The 15941-nt window shown below is 38.0% G+C and overlaps 1 protein-coding gene across 1 annotated transcript; it reads left to right on the top strand.

Moving 5' to 3' along the window:
• The first annotated feature begins 467 nt into the window (after window positions 1-467).
• LOC110784744 (receptor-like protein kinase HERK 1) lies at window positions 468-5016 on the top strand. Its single transcript, XM_056832617.1, has 8 exons — window positions 468-556; window positions 1657-3047; window positions 3326-3495; window positions 3616-3618; window positions 3716-3769; window positions 3931-3981; window positions 4739-4861; window positions 4981-5016. The coding sequence occupies exons 1-8, from the start codon at window positions 468-470 to the stop codon at window positions 5014-5016; spliced, it is 1917 nt and encodes a 638-aa protein (XP_056688595.1).
• The last annotated feature ends 10925 nt before the right edge of the window (window positions 5017-15941 follow it).

Below are 15941 nucleotides of genomic sequence, written 5' to 3'. Positions count from 1 at the left end.
ATGATTGTGGTGTATGAGTATATGGAGAATGGGACCCTTCAAAGTCATCTTTACGGAGAAGAAAATAAACCTTCCCTTAGTTGGGTGCAAAGGCTTGAGATTTGCATTGGAACAGCTAAAGGACTTCATTACCTTCACACTGGTACCGGTGGTACTGAAGAGAATGAAAGTGGGGTTATTCATCGAGATCTCAAATCTTTAAACATATTACTCGATAAGAACCTCAGTGCTAAAATTGCTGACTTTGGGCTCTCGAGGACTGTTGTTAGTTCTGTAGTTAAAGGCACTTTGGGATACCTTGATCCTGAATATTTCTCGGGGATGCTGTTGACCCAAAAGTCAGATGTGTACTCATTCGGAGCAGTTTTGTTTGAGGTTCTTTGCGCACGACCTGTTCTTGAATCTTGATAAAACCGTACCAGAACATCCGGTGAATTTAGTCGAATTGGCTAAAGGTTGGCACAATGATGGGCTGCTTGAGCAGAATATTGACCCACAACATCCGAGGAAGTATAAAGCCAGAGTGTCTTCATGAATATGTAGATATTGTTGGAGAGTGTGTGTTCATAGGCCTTCTATAGGAGATGTTTTGTGCAGACTGGAGAAAGTGCTACAAATAGAGACTGCAGAGGCTGGTGTAGAACACATGGATGCTAGCAGCGCAAATGTTTCTTCCTTAACTCTTCATCTCATTTAATCCCCACCAAAATTCCAACGCCCTTTTCTTAAATCACTCTGTTCATCTCATTTCATCTCCACATTTTAATCAAAATCATAATTCAGTGTCGAATTTTGGGCTGCAATTTGTCAATTCGAAGTTTCTGGGAAAAATTGTACCTATTTTGGGCGAATTTGGAGGTCTTGGGGGTTTCTTCAGCTTGTTAAGATCAACATCTTAATTATCATCAGCCTCGCATCATTCTCTTCTAAACCAGGTACAATATCTCCCCTTTTCTTTTTAAGGTACACTGTAATTATGGAATTCAAAGTTTCAAAGGTTGTTTGATTAATTAACAATGGATAAAGTAAAACTTGAGTTGAGAAAATTACTCGTATTTAAATCAGATGCTTGTTGATAGCCATGTGACTATAAGATGGTGATTTATGGTGGTTTCGAGTTTAAGCTAATACTATGTTTAATGCAGAGTATATTATGATGATCCTTATTTCCATGTGTTAAAAAAAATTATTACATAAAACTAGACTCTGTTTATGTCAATATTTATAGTACATGTACCTGAAATAACAGAAATTAAGAAACTTATTTGTGTGTTAAATGTGTTGGTTTGTATGATTTATTTCCAGAAATTAATGGGTTTTGTCATTTTGAAACTTGAGCTACGAACCTCCTCATAATCAAGACAATTGGACTAAGCTAATTAACCTTAAAAATTAAAATAACTGTAATGGTAGTTAGTGGCTCTTAGACAAAATTTGTAAACTGAAAACTGTGAATTTGTAAAACTGTAATCATAGAATTGAAATTTGAAAGTCTCAACTGTTTATAAGATTACAATGTGGGAAAAATTAAAACATGAGTAGATGTCTTTTTGACCAAAAAATTTACTCGTATAGAACTAAATCAAATTGAAGAGCCTGAAAGTCTCAACTGTTTATAAGAATTGCTTATATTTACTTCTTATGGTGTAATACCAGTTATTATAATTGTGACCTCTTAATGGATGTCATGGTCACAACAGATTGTTTTTGGTTTGCAGGAAATTCAAATATGGGTTACAAAGATGGATTAGTCAGTTGTATTATGGTTCTGTGTTTAGTTTGCCTAGCATATAGGGTATATGCTGATAGTTATTTAATAGATTGTGGGGCAACTAGTAATACTACTATTGGTAATCGGGTTTTCCTTGCCGATAGATATGCCGCAAAATACCTTTCCACTCGTCCAAACATTCTTGTGAAAACTTTGTCTGAAAACAATTTGTTGTATCACACAGCTAGAGTATTTAGAAATTTAACGAGTTATACATTTCCTATAAGCCAAACAGGGAGATATTTCATTCGTTTTCATTTCTTTCCCTTCACTTCCAAGAGTTATGATTTGAGCTCCGCAAAGTTTATGGTTTTTGCTCAACAGTTTAAGCTGCTTAATGAGTTTTCACCACCAAAAGTTAGCGTTGTTAAAGAATATTCAGTTTTGGTGAACACAAATAGACTTACCATTCTCATAGTACCCAACGTAAATTCCATTGCCTTTCTGAATGCCATTGAAGTCTTTTTAGTTCCGGATTCAGTGACCACAGATTACGCAACATTAATTAATCCACTGCCAGGCTACAAAGACCTTGTTACAATGGCTTTAGAAACACTTTACCGGGTAAATATGGGAGGGTCGAATATAGACTTTGATGGTGACAAATTCTGGAGAAGTTGGATTCAAGATGATAGGTTTTTAGAACAAAAAGACCTTTCTATAGATATCCACAAAAATGGAGCTGCTAATCATACTAGTGGCCTTGTTGCACCATTAGTTGTCTATGAGAGTTGTAGAGAACTCAACTCCCAAAATGATATCATTGCCAACGTGTCATGGAACTTCAGTGTGAATCGAGGTTTCCAGTATTCTCTTCGTTTTCATTACTGTGATATAGTGAGTACATCTCCGGACGAATTGTACTTTAATGTTTATGTAGATTCGTTGATGATTTCTGAAGACCTTGACCTTACTAGTTTAGCCAAGGGGAGTTTGGATACTCCTGTTTATTTGGATTATATCACACCCGAGCTAACAACCAATACACTTAGGGTAAGCATTGGCCCAACTGCTGGGGCACAGAACCAACCTAATGCTATTTTGAATGGGTTGGAAATTTTTAAAGTGAGTAATGAAGAGAAAAACCTAGATGATGAAGCTGATATCACTTTATCGAATTTAAGTCCCAAGCCCAAGCAGAAGGTCGGTGTGATAGTGGGGGTGGTTATTGGAATTTTGTCCCTCCTTCTTTTGGCTACAATTTTGTTGAGGTTTTACAAAAAGAGAAGCATCAATAATTCAACTCAAACTGATGAATTCGACCCAACCCCAATCCGTTGATCCGATTTGACATCGTTGGATACAATTTTTTTGAGGTTTTACTAGTACATCTATATCACAGTAATGAAACAAATAAAATACTGGAAACCTCGATTCACACTGAAGTTCCATGAGACGTTGGCAATGAGATCATTTTGGGGGCTGAGTTCTCTACAACTGTCGTAGACAACTAGTGGTGCACCAGGCCACTAGTATAATTAGCAGCTCCGTTTTTTTGGATATCTACAAAAAGGTCTCTTTAGTGTCTTCATGAATGTGTGGATATTGCTGAAGAGTGTGTGGTTGCGAGTGTTCTTAGGCGTTCTACAGGAGATGTTGTGTGCAGACTGGAGAAAGTGCTACAAATAATGTCTGCAGAGGCTGGCGTAGAACACACGGATGCTAGCAGCGCAAATGTTTCTCTGTCAGATGTCGAGGATCTTGCTCCTTTGTCTATAAGCAGGGTATTCACTCGGATGGCGAGGTTAATCAGTCAATGAACAGGACAATGCATTAAGGATAGGGATCAGGTATGGTGTTCCTCCTGTATTTATTTATATATTCTTACTATTGCAATTTGTTAGAAGGTACTTGTCAGCTGATAAAGTTGAAGAATGAAGTATTGTTTTTGGGATTTAACTAACATTATTCATTTGTTTCATTTTTTTCTGCAATTATTGGCAGAACTGGAGCAGCAGCAGTGAAGACATGCACGATATGAAACAGGCTTTCTCTCATGTCGAGCTTTAGGTAAAACTGCCAGATTTAATTTTACAAGGTTTTGTTAGTAAATGACTTGTTTCTTTATATGGGCCTGAGAAATAACTTTATATTGTGAATTGAGTCTTTCTCTTTTTTCTTTTGTTTTTATGTTAATTTTACCTGTGTTTTATCTGAAGGCAGCAAAGTGTAAATCAGATCTTGTGATTTGGGGTTTGATGTTCTGTGAGGTTGGATCAATTTCTTAAGATTGCTTTTTCTTTGACACCTGACTTAAGATTGATTGTTATTTCTGTCTTCCTTATCTAGCTTTGTTTTTGTTTGCTTCCAACCCCATCCCACAAATTCTGATAAAGATAGGTTCATCATCAATATGTTTTCGTCGTTCTCTGTGGTTTTAGCATTCTGGATTTTTTGTTTGCAACATTTTTCTCATGTTTTTGGACTTATATACATATATTTCAGACCTTTCTGTCATACTGAGCTAATGCATATCAATAAGCTTATGTGTTTCCTAGTGTTCTTGAGTATGCCTAAGAGACTAAACTAACTATCAATGTTCGTACCAAAATAAATCGTTTACTGTATAAGAATACTCTTTAGACCATTGTCTGATGTCTGATAACACATATCACCTCTACTATGTTTCTTTTGAAGTCCTATACTTCTATGGTTGTTCACTTAATTTCTCTGCAATCAACAATATCACCTGGTAATGCTTAGTAACTCTTGCAATGTTGTCTACTATTTGAAATGACTTATTACATCACCTGGTAATCCATCAAAAACAAGGATAAAATCTGAGCCATGACATCTTGTATTCTATCTTTAAAATGACTTATTAATTCAATGTATCCTTCTGCTTCAGCTTAGGGAGATATGTACTTTTTATTCTTGATTGATATTGCGTATCTACCCCGTTTATCCTTTGTTAACCATAACTTATTGGTTTTTTCCCACGCTCATTCTTTTACCTGATCACTGCAGCAGTATATATTATCATCAATGTTGAGTAGGAGCCAAAAACAATTGCTTGTGTTGGAAAAGTTCTTGAAAAACAGGAAGCTGGCACTGCTTAGGATGTTGCTACACAAACAAAAGCTATTGCAGGTACATGATGATAGTATTATTGAATTTATATATAGTGCTTTCACCATATAGGCGTTCTGTTGAGCTTGGATATTCCACATTTGCTTTGACTGAGAAGTTTACACGCTTTGTGCATACAGGAGTACGCCAATGCTTTGCCTTATCTGAAGGGTTGAACTACTAAGATGGATGATATTGTCGTCCTTAGCTTTAGATATAGTATGTTGTTTGCAACTTGCAAGTGCTTACTGGAGTCTTGAACTACTAATACTAAGATGGATGATACTGGCAACATATTTCTCAGTGGTAGTAAAGGAGAATAGCAATTACATATATCTGCTATGAGATTGTTGATGTCATCTTTTGATATGTGGAGAATTGTAATTCATACACTTTTCCTCTCACTCAATCTGTGTAGATGTTCTTTCCAAATTTTGGTTTCAACTTTTAAGCATTCAATCCAGGTTTAGCGATTAGTTGGAATTGTACTTGGTAATTTTATTTTATTTCTGCAATGATTCTCTTACAATTGAAGGTGATATTGATAAATTGAGGAAACTCCTTATATTAAGTAATACCTCGATTACAAAATACACAAATACTCGAGTTCCACTCAAACCCGAGTTTTTTTTACTGCAATCCCCTTCGATCACTGTCCTACTTCCTCACAATCTTTCAGACTTAACTATAAGTATATCAAGGATCACTCAACTCTTTGAACCCAAAATCACAACTCAAAAGTATAATAACTCTAGTGATTACATAAAGCTTAGTAAAGTAGGGAACGCTTAAGAACAACAACTAATACAAATCATGAACCATGAACTAAAAAATTATAAAGAAAGCTATAAATGAAAGCAATAACAAAATTAAGCTAAGAAATAATGCTAGACTTGAATTGAAAGCGAAGATCTTGCTCCTATAGTGCAAAATTTGAAAGAACAATAAAGCTAAATATAGAGTTAAACTAGGAAAGCAATAAAATTATGAGAGTGTGCAACCTAGGAAATTCAGAAAAGTCAGAGAAAACTACACTACAACACACTCCACACCCGTGGGCTTTAGGGTAACATTGTGTTTATAATAGGGGAACATGTTCCCAAGAAGCGGGGTAGCCATCAGGTCTGCACGGTCCGTGTTAGGTTATGATACATATGACAATACATAAATCATGCGGAAAAACCATAAAGCCAGGAATACATATTATTTACACATAATCATTTAGCATAATTTAGATGCATACTCTTTGTTGCGTGCCTTCCCTAGCTGCGCCCGAACCGAACAAGAACAAGTCTTTAGGACTCCAAGTGTCGTCCCTCCGTAGATAGTTCACAGCACGTCCGGATCCGCCTTAAGATTGACCAACTAGAATCGCCCTTAAGGTACTATTATTTTCGGCACTTTTGGGCAATTGTGTGACTGAATTTTTCTCTCAAAAACTCACTTTGAATACTTGAAACTTCGTTCTAAATTGTGAACCCAGGCCACATATTTATAGGGGTATGGAAAGAGAATTGGAATTCTACTAGGATACGAATTAATTAAATTAGAATCCTAGTGGAACTCTTATTTAATTAATTTATCTTTTAGGATTAGGAATTTAATCATTAAACGAATTCTATACGCTTTAGGATTCGAGTAACACACTTCGAGTAATACGCTAGCACCGCACGCAGGCCTTGCGGCCCACGCACAGCGCCAGCCCACTCGTCGCAGCCCCGCGCGCGCGCCCAAGCTTCGGCTGGGCCTGGCTTTTGCGCTGAGCCTGGTCGCATGCTTGGCGTGTGGTTGTTGCGCTTGGCTTGCTGGGCGATGGCCCGGCTTCGTGCTGGGCCTTCGCCTGGCAGGCCTCGTCCGATGCTAATTCGTACGATGCGCTTCCGATTAAATTCTCGATTCCGGAATTCATTTCCGATACGAACAATATTAATATTTCCGATTCCGGAATTAATTTCCGTTTCGAACAAATATTTAATATTTTCGTTTCCGGAATTATTTTCCGATTCCGATAATATTTTCGATTCAGACAATATTTCCGTTTCCGGCAATATTTCCGATTCCGGCAATATTTCTATTTCCGATAATATTTTCCGATACGTACCATGTTTCCGTTTCCGACAACATCTACGACTTGGATAATATTTATATTTCCGATACGATCCATATTTCCGTTTCCGGCAATATCATCGTTTCCGGAGTATTCATTTCTTGCCTGTGACGATCTCAGCTCCCACTGAAACCAAGATCCGTCGATTCCGAATATCCATAGATGGAGTATTTAATGCCATTAAATACTTGATCCGTTTACGTACTATTTGTGTGACCCTACGGGTTCAGTCAAGAGTAAGCTGTGGATTAATATCATTAATTCCACTTGAACTGAAGCGGCCTCTAGCTAGGCATTCAGCTCACTTGATCTCACTGAATTATTAACTTGTTAATTAATACTGAACCGCATTTATTAGACTTAACATTGAATGCATACTTGGACCAAGGGCATTATTTCCTTCAGTCTCCCACTTGTCCTTAGGGACAAGTGTGCATTTCCTAATTCCTTTGTCTCTCGATGCTTGCTCTTGAACATAAGGTAAGAGTTGTCATCCTTATTATGTCCAGAGGTGTTCCTCGGTTTCAGAGTTCAACTGATCAAATAAACAGATAATCATAGCCTATGATTCATCCGAGCACGGCCATGCATTTCACAGTTTCTAGCTCTCCGAGTGGCCTTGTACAACTTTTAAGCATCTCATCCCGATTTATGGGAGGACAATCCCAATCTTGCGATCTTGAGATTAGACTTCGTTTGATAGGTGATTACCTGAGCGTTGCCTTTATAGCCTCCTTTTACGGTGCGACGGTTGGTCAACGTCAAAGCAACCAGTTCTCAAACAAGTAATCTCAAATCACTCAGGTATTGAGGATTTAGTGTCTAATAATTTTAATGAAATTTACTTATGACAGATTTTCATCTCTTACAGTAAAGTTTCATAGGTCTTGTCCGATACTAGTCTTCCCAAAGTAAGTATCTATGCAAATGATTATGACATTGCCATGTCCACATAGTTCAAGAAACAGAACTACTAGTCATCTTGCATTCTAGTCGTCTAACATTTTCTATGCGTCCAATTTTATAGAAAACTCCGACTAGGGACCATTTTCAACCTTTGACATTCAAGTTCACTTGATAGACATTTCTTAGTCACAGGACTGGTCCTGACAGTCCATCTTGAATATATCGTCAAATTGAAGGGACTCATCATTTAATAAACCACAAATTAAATGGAAAAATGAATTCTTTTCATTTATTGTGAATGATTAACCAATAATGTTTTACAAAGATTTAAACTCTAAAACTTTAAAACATTAAACAGAGACATCAAAGCCATTCTCCAATATGCTTGATTCCCATAGCGGCAGTGTGCGAGTTGTGCTTCGCCTGCGGCAGAAGTTTAGTCAATGGATCTGATATGCTGTCATCAGTTCCAATTTTGCTTATCTCGACTTCTTTTCTTTCAACGAACTCTCGTAGAAGGTGAAATCTACGAAGTACATGCTTGACTCTCTGGTGGTGTCTAGGCTCCTTTGCCTGTGCAATAGCTCCGTTATTATCACAATACAGGGCTATTGGTCCTTTAATGGACTACACCAAGTTCACCTATGAACTTCCTTAGCCATATAGCTTCCTTTGCTGCTTCATGTGCAGCAATGTACTCCGCTTCAGTTGTAGAATCCGCAATGGTGCTTTGCTTAGCACTTTTCCAGCTTACTGCTCCTCCGTTGAGGCAGAAGACAAACCCAGACTGTGATCTGAAATCATCTTTGTCGGTTTGGAAACTTGCGTCCGTATAGCCTTTAACAATTAATTCATCATCTCCACCATAGACCAGGAAGTCATCTTTGTGCCTTTTCAGGTACTTCAGAATATTCTTGGCAGCAGTCCAATGCGCCTCTCCTGGGTCTGACTGGTATCTGCTCGTAGCACTGAGTGCGTACGCAACATCCGGGCGTGTACATATCATAGCATACATTATTGAACCAATCAATGATGCATATGGAATCCCATTCATTCGTCTACGCTCATCAAGTGTTTTTGGGCACTGATTCTTGCTTAGAGTCATTCCATGAGACATGGGTAGGTAGCCTCGCTTGGAGTCCGCCATCTTGAACCTATCAAGCACCTTATTGATATAAGTGCTTTGACTAAGTCCAATCATCTTTTTAGATCTATCTCTGTAAATCTTGATGCCCAATATGTACTGTGCTTCTCCTAGATCTTTCATCGAAAAACATTTCCCAAGCCAAATCTTGACAGAGTTCAACATAGGAATGTCATTTCCGATAAGTAATATGTCATCGACATATAATACTAGGAAAGCAATTTTGCTCCCACTGACCTTCTTGTATACACAAGATTCGTCTGCGTTCTTGATGAAACCAAAGTCACTGACTGCTTCATCAAAACGTATATTCCAGCTCCTGGATGCCTGCTTCAATCCGTAGATTGACTTCTTTAGCTTGCATACCTTTTTAGCATTCTTTGGATCCTCAAAACCTTCAGGTTGTGTCATAAACACAGTTTCTGTTAAAACGCCGTTTAAGAAAGCAGTTTTGACATCCATCTGCCATATTTCGTAATCGTAATATGCAGCGATTGCTAACATTATCCGAATAGACTTTAGCATTGCAACTGGTGAAAAGGTTTCATCGTAATCCACACCGTGGACTTGCTTGTAACCTTTTGCAACCAATCTAGCTTTGAAAACTTCAAGTTTCCCATCCTTGTCCTTTTTCAGTTTGAAAACCCATTTGCTTCCAATGGCTTGGTAGCCATCTGGCAAATCGACCAAATCCCATACTTGGTTTTCAGACATGGAGTCTAATTCAGATTGCATGGCTTCTTGCCATTGCTTGGAGCTAGGGCTCGTCATAGCTTGTTTGTAAGTCGCAGGTTCATCACTTTCAAATAATAGAACGTCATAGCTCACGTTCGTCAAAATACCTAAGTACCTTTCCGGTTGAGATCTATATCTTTGCGATCTACGCGGGGTAACATTTCTAGATTGACCATGATTCTCACCAGATTCTTCTAAAGATCTCTGAGTTTCATCCTGAATGTCATCTTGAGCATTCTCTAGAGTTTGTTGTTCGACTCGAATTTCTTCGAGGTCTACTTTTCTCCCACTTGTCATTTTGGAAATGTGATCTTTCTCCAAAAAGACACCATCTCGAGCAACAAACACCTTGTTCTCAGATGTATTGTAGAAGTAATACCCCTTTGTTTCCTTTGGATAGCCCACAAGGATACATTTGTCAGATTTTGGATGAAGTTTGTCTGAAATTAATCGTTTGACGTATACTTCACATCCCCAAATCTTAAGAAAAGACACATTTGGAGGCTTTCCAAACCATAATTCATATGGAGTCTTTTCGACAGCTTTAGACGGAGCTCTATTTATAGTGAGTGCAGCTGTATTTAGTGCATGTCCCCAAAATTCTAATGGAAGTTTGGCCTGACCCATCATTGACCTGACCATGTCTAGCAAGGTTCTGTTCCTCCGTTCCGACACACCGTTCCATTGTGGTGTTCCAGGAGGAGTCAATTCTGATAGAATTCCACATTCTTTCAGATGGTCATCAAATTCATAGCTCAGATATTCACCGCCTCTATCAGACCGCAGTGCCTTAATCTTCTTGCCTAATTGATTCTCTACTTCACTCTGAAATTCCTTGAATTTGTCAAAGGATTCAGACTTATGCTTCATTAGGTAGACATAACCATATCTACTGAAGTCATCAGTGAAAGTGATAAAGTAGCTGAAACCACCTCTAGCATTTGTACTCATTGGTCCACATACATCTGTATGGATTAAACCCAATAGTTCATTTGCTCTTTCTCCAACTTTAGAGAAAGGTTGCTTTGTCATTTTGCCAAGTAAACATGATTCGCATTTACCATAATCCTCTAAGTCAAATGGTTCTAGAATTCCTTCCTTTTGAAGTCTTTCTAAGCGTTTCAAGTTTATATGGCCTAATCGACAATGCCACAGATAGGTGAGATCTGAATCATCCTTTTTGGCCTTTTTGGTATTTATGTTATATACTTGTTTGTCGTGATCTAATAAATAAAGTCCATTGACTAATCTAGCAGATCCATAAAACATCTCTTTAAAATAAAACGAACAACTATTGTCTTTTATTAAAAAGGAAAATCCCTTAGCGTCTAAGCAAGAAACTGAAATGATGTTTTTAGTTAGACTTGGAACATAGAAACACTCTTCCAGTTCCAAAACTAGCCCGGAGGGCAACGACAAATAGTAAGTTCCTACAGCTAATGCAGCAATCCGTGCTCCATTTCCCACTCGTAGGTCGACTTCACCCTTGCTTAACTTTCTACTTCTTCTTAGTCCCTGTGGATTGGAACATAAGTGTGAGCCACAACCTGTATCTAATACCCAAGAAGTTGAATTAGCAAGTATACAGTCTATAACGAAAATACCTGAAGATGGAACGACTGTTCCGTTCTTCTGATCTTCCTTTAGCTTCAAGCAATCTCTCTTCCAATGCCCCTTCTTCTTGCAGTAGAAGCATTCGGATTCAGAAGTGGGTTGACTGACCTTCCTCTTTACAGATTTGGCGCCAGTTTGCTTAGTTGGGCTGGCCTTGTTGCCACCTTTCTTAGCATTCCTCTTCTTTCCAGATTTCTTGAACTTGCCCCCACGCACCATAAGCACATCCTGCTTATCACTTTTGAGCGTCTTTTCAGCGGTCTTCAGCATACCGTGAAGCTCAGTGAGCGTTTTGTCCAGACTATTCATACTGTAGTTCAGTTTGAACTGATCATACCCGCTATGAAGAGAATGGAGGATGGTGTCTATAGCCATTTCCTGAGAAAATTGCTGATCCAGCCGACTCATATTCTCAATGAGTCCAATCATTTTGAGAACATGTGGACTTACGGGCTCGCCTTTCTTAAGCTTGGTCTCAAGAATTCGCCTATGAGTCTCGAATCTTTCGACTCGAGCCAGATCTTGGAACATGTTCTTCAACTCACTGATGATTGTGAAAGCATCTGAGTTGATGAACGTTTTCTGCAGATCCGCACTCATGGTGGCGAGCATTAGACATTTCACATCCTTGTTGGCATCAATCCAACGATTGAGGGCTGCCTGAGTGACCCCGTCGCCTACGGCTTCGGGCATCGCCTCTTCTAGGACATACTCCTTTTCTTCCTGCATAAGAACTATTTGCAAGTTCCTTTGCCAGTGAAGGAAGTTTTTCCCGTTCAACTTCTCCTTTTCGAGAATTGATCGAATGTTGAATGAATTGTTGTTTGCCATATTAAAAACTACAATTGAAAAGAATAAACAAATAAATAACCATTCACAGTTTCTCTTAATAAACTTAAATTCTAGCATACATGCATAATTCAATGTTTATTAAGCATTTTATTCAAGTTATGTGTTCCGGCAGGTGTGAATAAAATGATTCCAAGATCCTAAAATCATTGAAGAACTAAGCACAGTTTGTCGACTTAATCCTAAAACATCTTAGGTAAGCAAAAGCCTTTTGCTAATAGTCTAGAAACTATTCTTGGTTGATAGGTACGTCTAAGAACTTATTAGGTAAACCTATCGATTTTGCCACGACATAAAAGGACTCCTTACTTATATCGTTGAGTTTCACCAAAACTAACATGTACTCACAATTATTTGTGTACCTTGCCCCTTTAGGACCAATAAGTAACACCTCGCTGAGCGAAAACTATTACTAGATTGATGTAAAGGATATCCAAGCAAGTGTATATTTTGGCATGGCACCTTATAACTCAATTTTTTTTTAGGTTTGGAACTTAAGGCTCTTACTATGTTGGTTAGATTTTAAGTGAACTAAAATCCTTAATCATGCAACATAATCAAGCTTTTGATCTCATGCATTTTAAGACATATTTAAAAGCAATAAATAACTTAAAACATGCATAAGATAAATGTGATCTAGTATGGCCCGACTTCATCTTGAAGCTTTAACTTCGAAGTCCGTCTTGAAAATCTCCGTGGGAGGCACCATTTTCTTCAAATAGGATAAGCTATAATTAAAACTAATTACAACTATTTGATGGTACGCAGACCATATTTGAATTGAAAAACAACTTTGGTACTTTAGACCAATTACATTCAAATTAATGGTACGCAGACCATATTTTCTATCCTATTTGGGCCATACTAGTCACTTCATAACCTGCAAAACAGTACATATACAATATATACCATTCACCCATTCATTATCATGAATGGCCCACATAGCTGGTTAGTAAAACACATTATGCATCACGTAAACATTTGCAGCAATTAATCAAGGGCACCAATAATCTACCAATTATTCAGTCCTTATTAATTCTAATCAAGTTGTTTTAACCTTAAGGATTTGTAGACCTAATCAAGAGTTTATGATTAAAAGGGCTCCCACTTAAACCAATAAATTCATATGCTTTACTAATTTTAAACATAAAAATGTATTTCTAGTCTAACCGGAAACATACAAATTTAATTAAAATTTAAAGCTCATATAAATTTATAATTGAATCCAAAAAGTTTAATTTAATTTCAGTCGTATTTAAATTAATTCATGATTTTAATTTTAGTAAAATAATTAGAATAAATAAAATTTATTATAATTACAATATTCAAAATTAAAATCCAAGAAAATAATTTAAATTATTAATTTTAAAATTAATTAAAATTACGTAAACTGAAAAGTTCAAATTAAAATTTCAAAACGATCTAATCGCAACGCAACAACCCTACGCGACGTACGCCCATGGGCCACACGCACACAGCCATCGCTGGCCATGTGCGCGCAGCCCATGCGCTGCGTCGCATAGCTGCTGCTTCTACCCTTCGCAAGGCTCCACGCGAGCTTGTGCTCGCTGCGCGCGCTCGCCAGCGCTCGCTGTGCGCGCTCGCTGTGCGCGCTCGCCAGCGCTCGCTGCGCGCGGCATCGACGCTGGGTGCAGCACTCGTGGCACGCGAGCTTGCGCTCGCTGCGCGCGCTTGCGCGAGGCAGTGCGCGTTGTGGCGCAGCTCGCTTGCTGCCCACACGCGACTGCCGTGCCTTGCCTTCGCCCATGCCCATTCGTCCATTGCTCATAGCCCACGACACAAGGCAGGACTGCTGCCTTGTGCTCGTGCACCATGGCCTTGCTCATTGCATTCGTGCCGCATGGGCGACGAGCTCCCTTGCTCGTCGTCACATGCCCGCACTATACAACACCCCTTAAGGGTAACACGTAGCGTCCATTGCTTTGTGCGTGCAAGTTATATGAACGAATCGCATAAAATTTAAAAAATTTATATTTAAAATTAATGACAAATTAATAAATAATATTAATTTCATAATTTTAGGGCGAAAAAATCGAAAATTTATTATTCAATTGATTTCCGATTATCATGGATTCAAGCCTAGGTCATAAAAATTTAAAATTTATCATAAATTTACAATTTTTATGGTGGTTTTTAATCATAGGTATCTAATTAAATTATAATTAATTATGAAAATCAAATTAATTCTAAATTATTCTAATTTTCAACAAATTAATCATAATTACAAATTAGATTTCATAATTAACAAGGCTAGGCATTCAAACTTGTTAAACATATACAGTAGGTCAATCAAAAATTCAAGATTTATCAACAAGAATCGCAAATATTTAATTTAACATCTTAAATTTACGAAATTTTGCATTCGAAAAACTAAAACCTTCGAAAAGTCATAGTTAGGCTTCGAATTTGAGAATTCTGGGTTCGGCCGAAAATTACTATTTTTTTCAAAATTTTAGAATGCCTTTTACATGCGGAATTGACACAAAAATCACTTGATTTAGATGAGTAACGAAGAAACTGCCGAAAAACTGCGTACGTATAATTAAATAAACGCAATTTGCAATTAATTAACAATTACGAAAATTAATCACCCCTTTTAATTCTTGCAAATTTGTAATATTTAACCATGTTCATGAAATTTAGATTATGAAAATAATAAGAGGCTCGTGATACCACTGTTAGGTTATGATACATATGACAATACATAAATCATGCGGAAAAACCATAAAGCCAGGAATACATATTATTTACACATAATCATTTAGCATAATTTAGATGCATACTCTTTGTTGCGTGCCTTCCCTAGCTGCGCCCGAACCGAACAAGAACAAGTCTTTAGGACTCCAAGTGTCGTCCCTCCGTAGATAGTCCACAGCACGTCCGGATCCGCCTTAAGATTGACCAACTAGAATCGCCCTTAAGGTACTATTATTTTCGGCACTTTTGGGCAATTGTGCGACTGAATTTTTCTCTCAAAAACTCACTTTGAATACTTGAAAACTCGTTCTAAATTGTGAACCCAGGCCACATATTTATAGGGGTATGGAAAGAGAATTGGAATCCTACTAGGATACGAATTAATTAAATTAGAATTCTAGTGGAACTCTTATTTAATTAATTTATCTTTTAGGATTAGGAATTTAATCATTAAACGAATTCTATACGCTTTAGGATTCGAGTAACACACTTCGAGTAATACGCTAGCACCGCACGCAGGCCTTGCGGCCCACGCACAGCGCCAGCCCACTCGTCGCAGCCCCGCGCGCGCGCCCAATTTTCGGCTGGGCCTGGCTTTTGCGCTGGGCCTGGTCGCATGCTTGGCGTGTGGTTGTTGCGCTTGGCTTGCTGGGCAATGGCCCGGCTTCGTGCTGGGCCTTCGTCTGGCAGGCCTCGTCCGATGCTAATTCGTACGATGCGCTTCTGATTAAATTCTCGATTCCGGAATTCATTTCCGATACGAACAATATTAATATTTCCGATTCCGGAATTAATTTCCGTTTCGAACAAATATTTAATATTTCCGTTTCCGGAATTATTTTCCGATTCCGATAATATTTTCGATTCAGACAATATTTCCGTTTCCGGCAATATTTCCGATTCCGGCAATATTTCTATTTCCGATAATATTTTCCGATACGTACCATGTTTCCGTTTCCGGCAACATCTACGACTTGGATAATATTTATATTTCCGATACGATCCATATTTCCGTTTCCGGCAATATC

The sequence above is a fragment of the Spinacia oleracea genome, chromosome 6 (assembly GCF_020520425.1).
Source record: "Spinacia oleracea cultivar Varoflay chromosome 6, BTI_SOV_V1, whole genome shotgun sequence".
Classification (NCBI taxonomy): Eukaryota; Viridiplantae; Streptophyta; class Magnoliopsida; order Caryophyllales; family Amaranthaceae; genus Spinacia; species Spinacia oleracea.
This window is presented reverse-complemented; position numbering and strand designations above follow the sequence as displayed.

Coding starts and splice junctions, on each gene's coding strand:
- LOC110784744 (XM_056832617.1), top strand. CDS start 468: ATGGGCTGCTTGAGCAGAATATTGACCCACAACATCCGAGGAAGTATA. Junction 3,982..4,738: donor GGGGTTTGATGTTCTGTGAG/GTTGGATCAATT, acceptor TGATCACTGCAG/CAGTATATATTATCATCAAT. Junction 4,862..4,980: donor ACAAACAAAAGCTATTGCAG/GTACATGATGAT, acceptor TTGTGCATACAG/GAGTACGCCAATGCTTTGCC.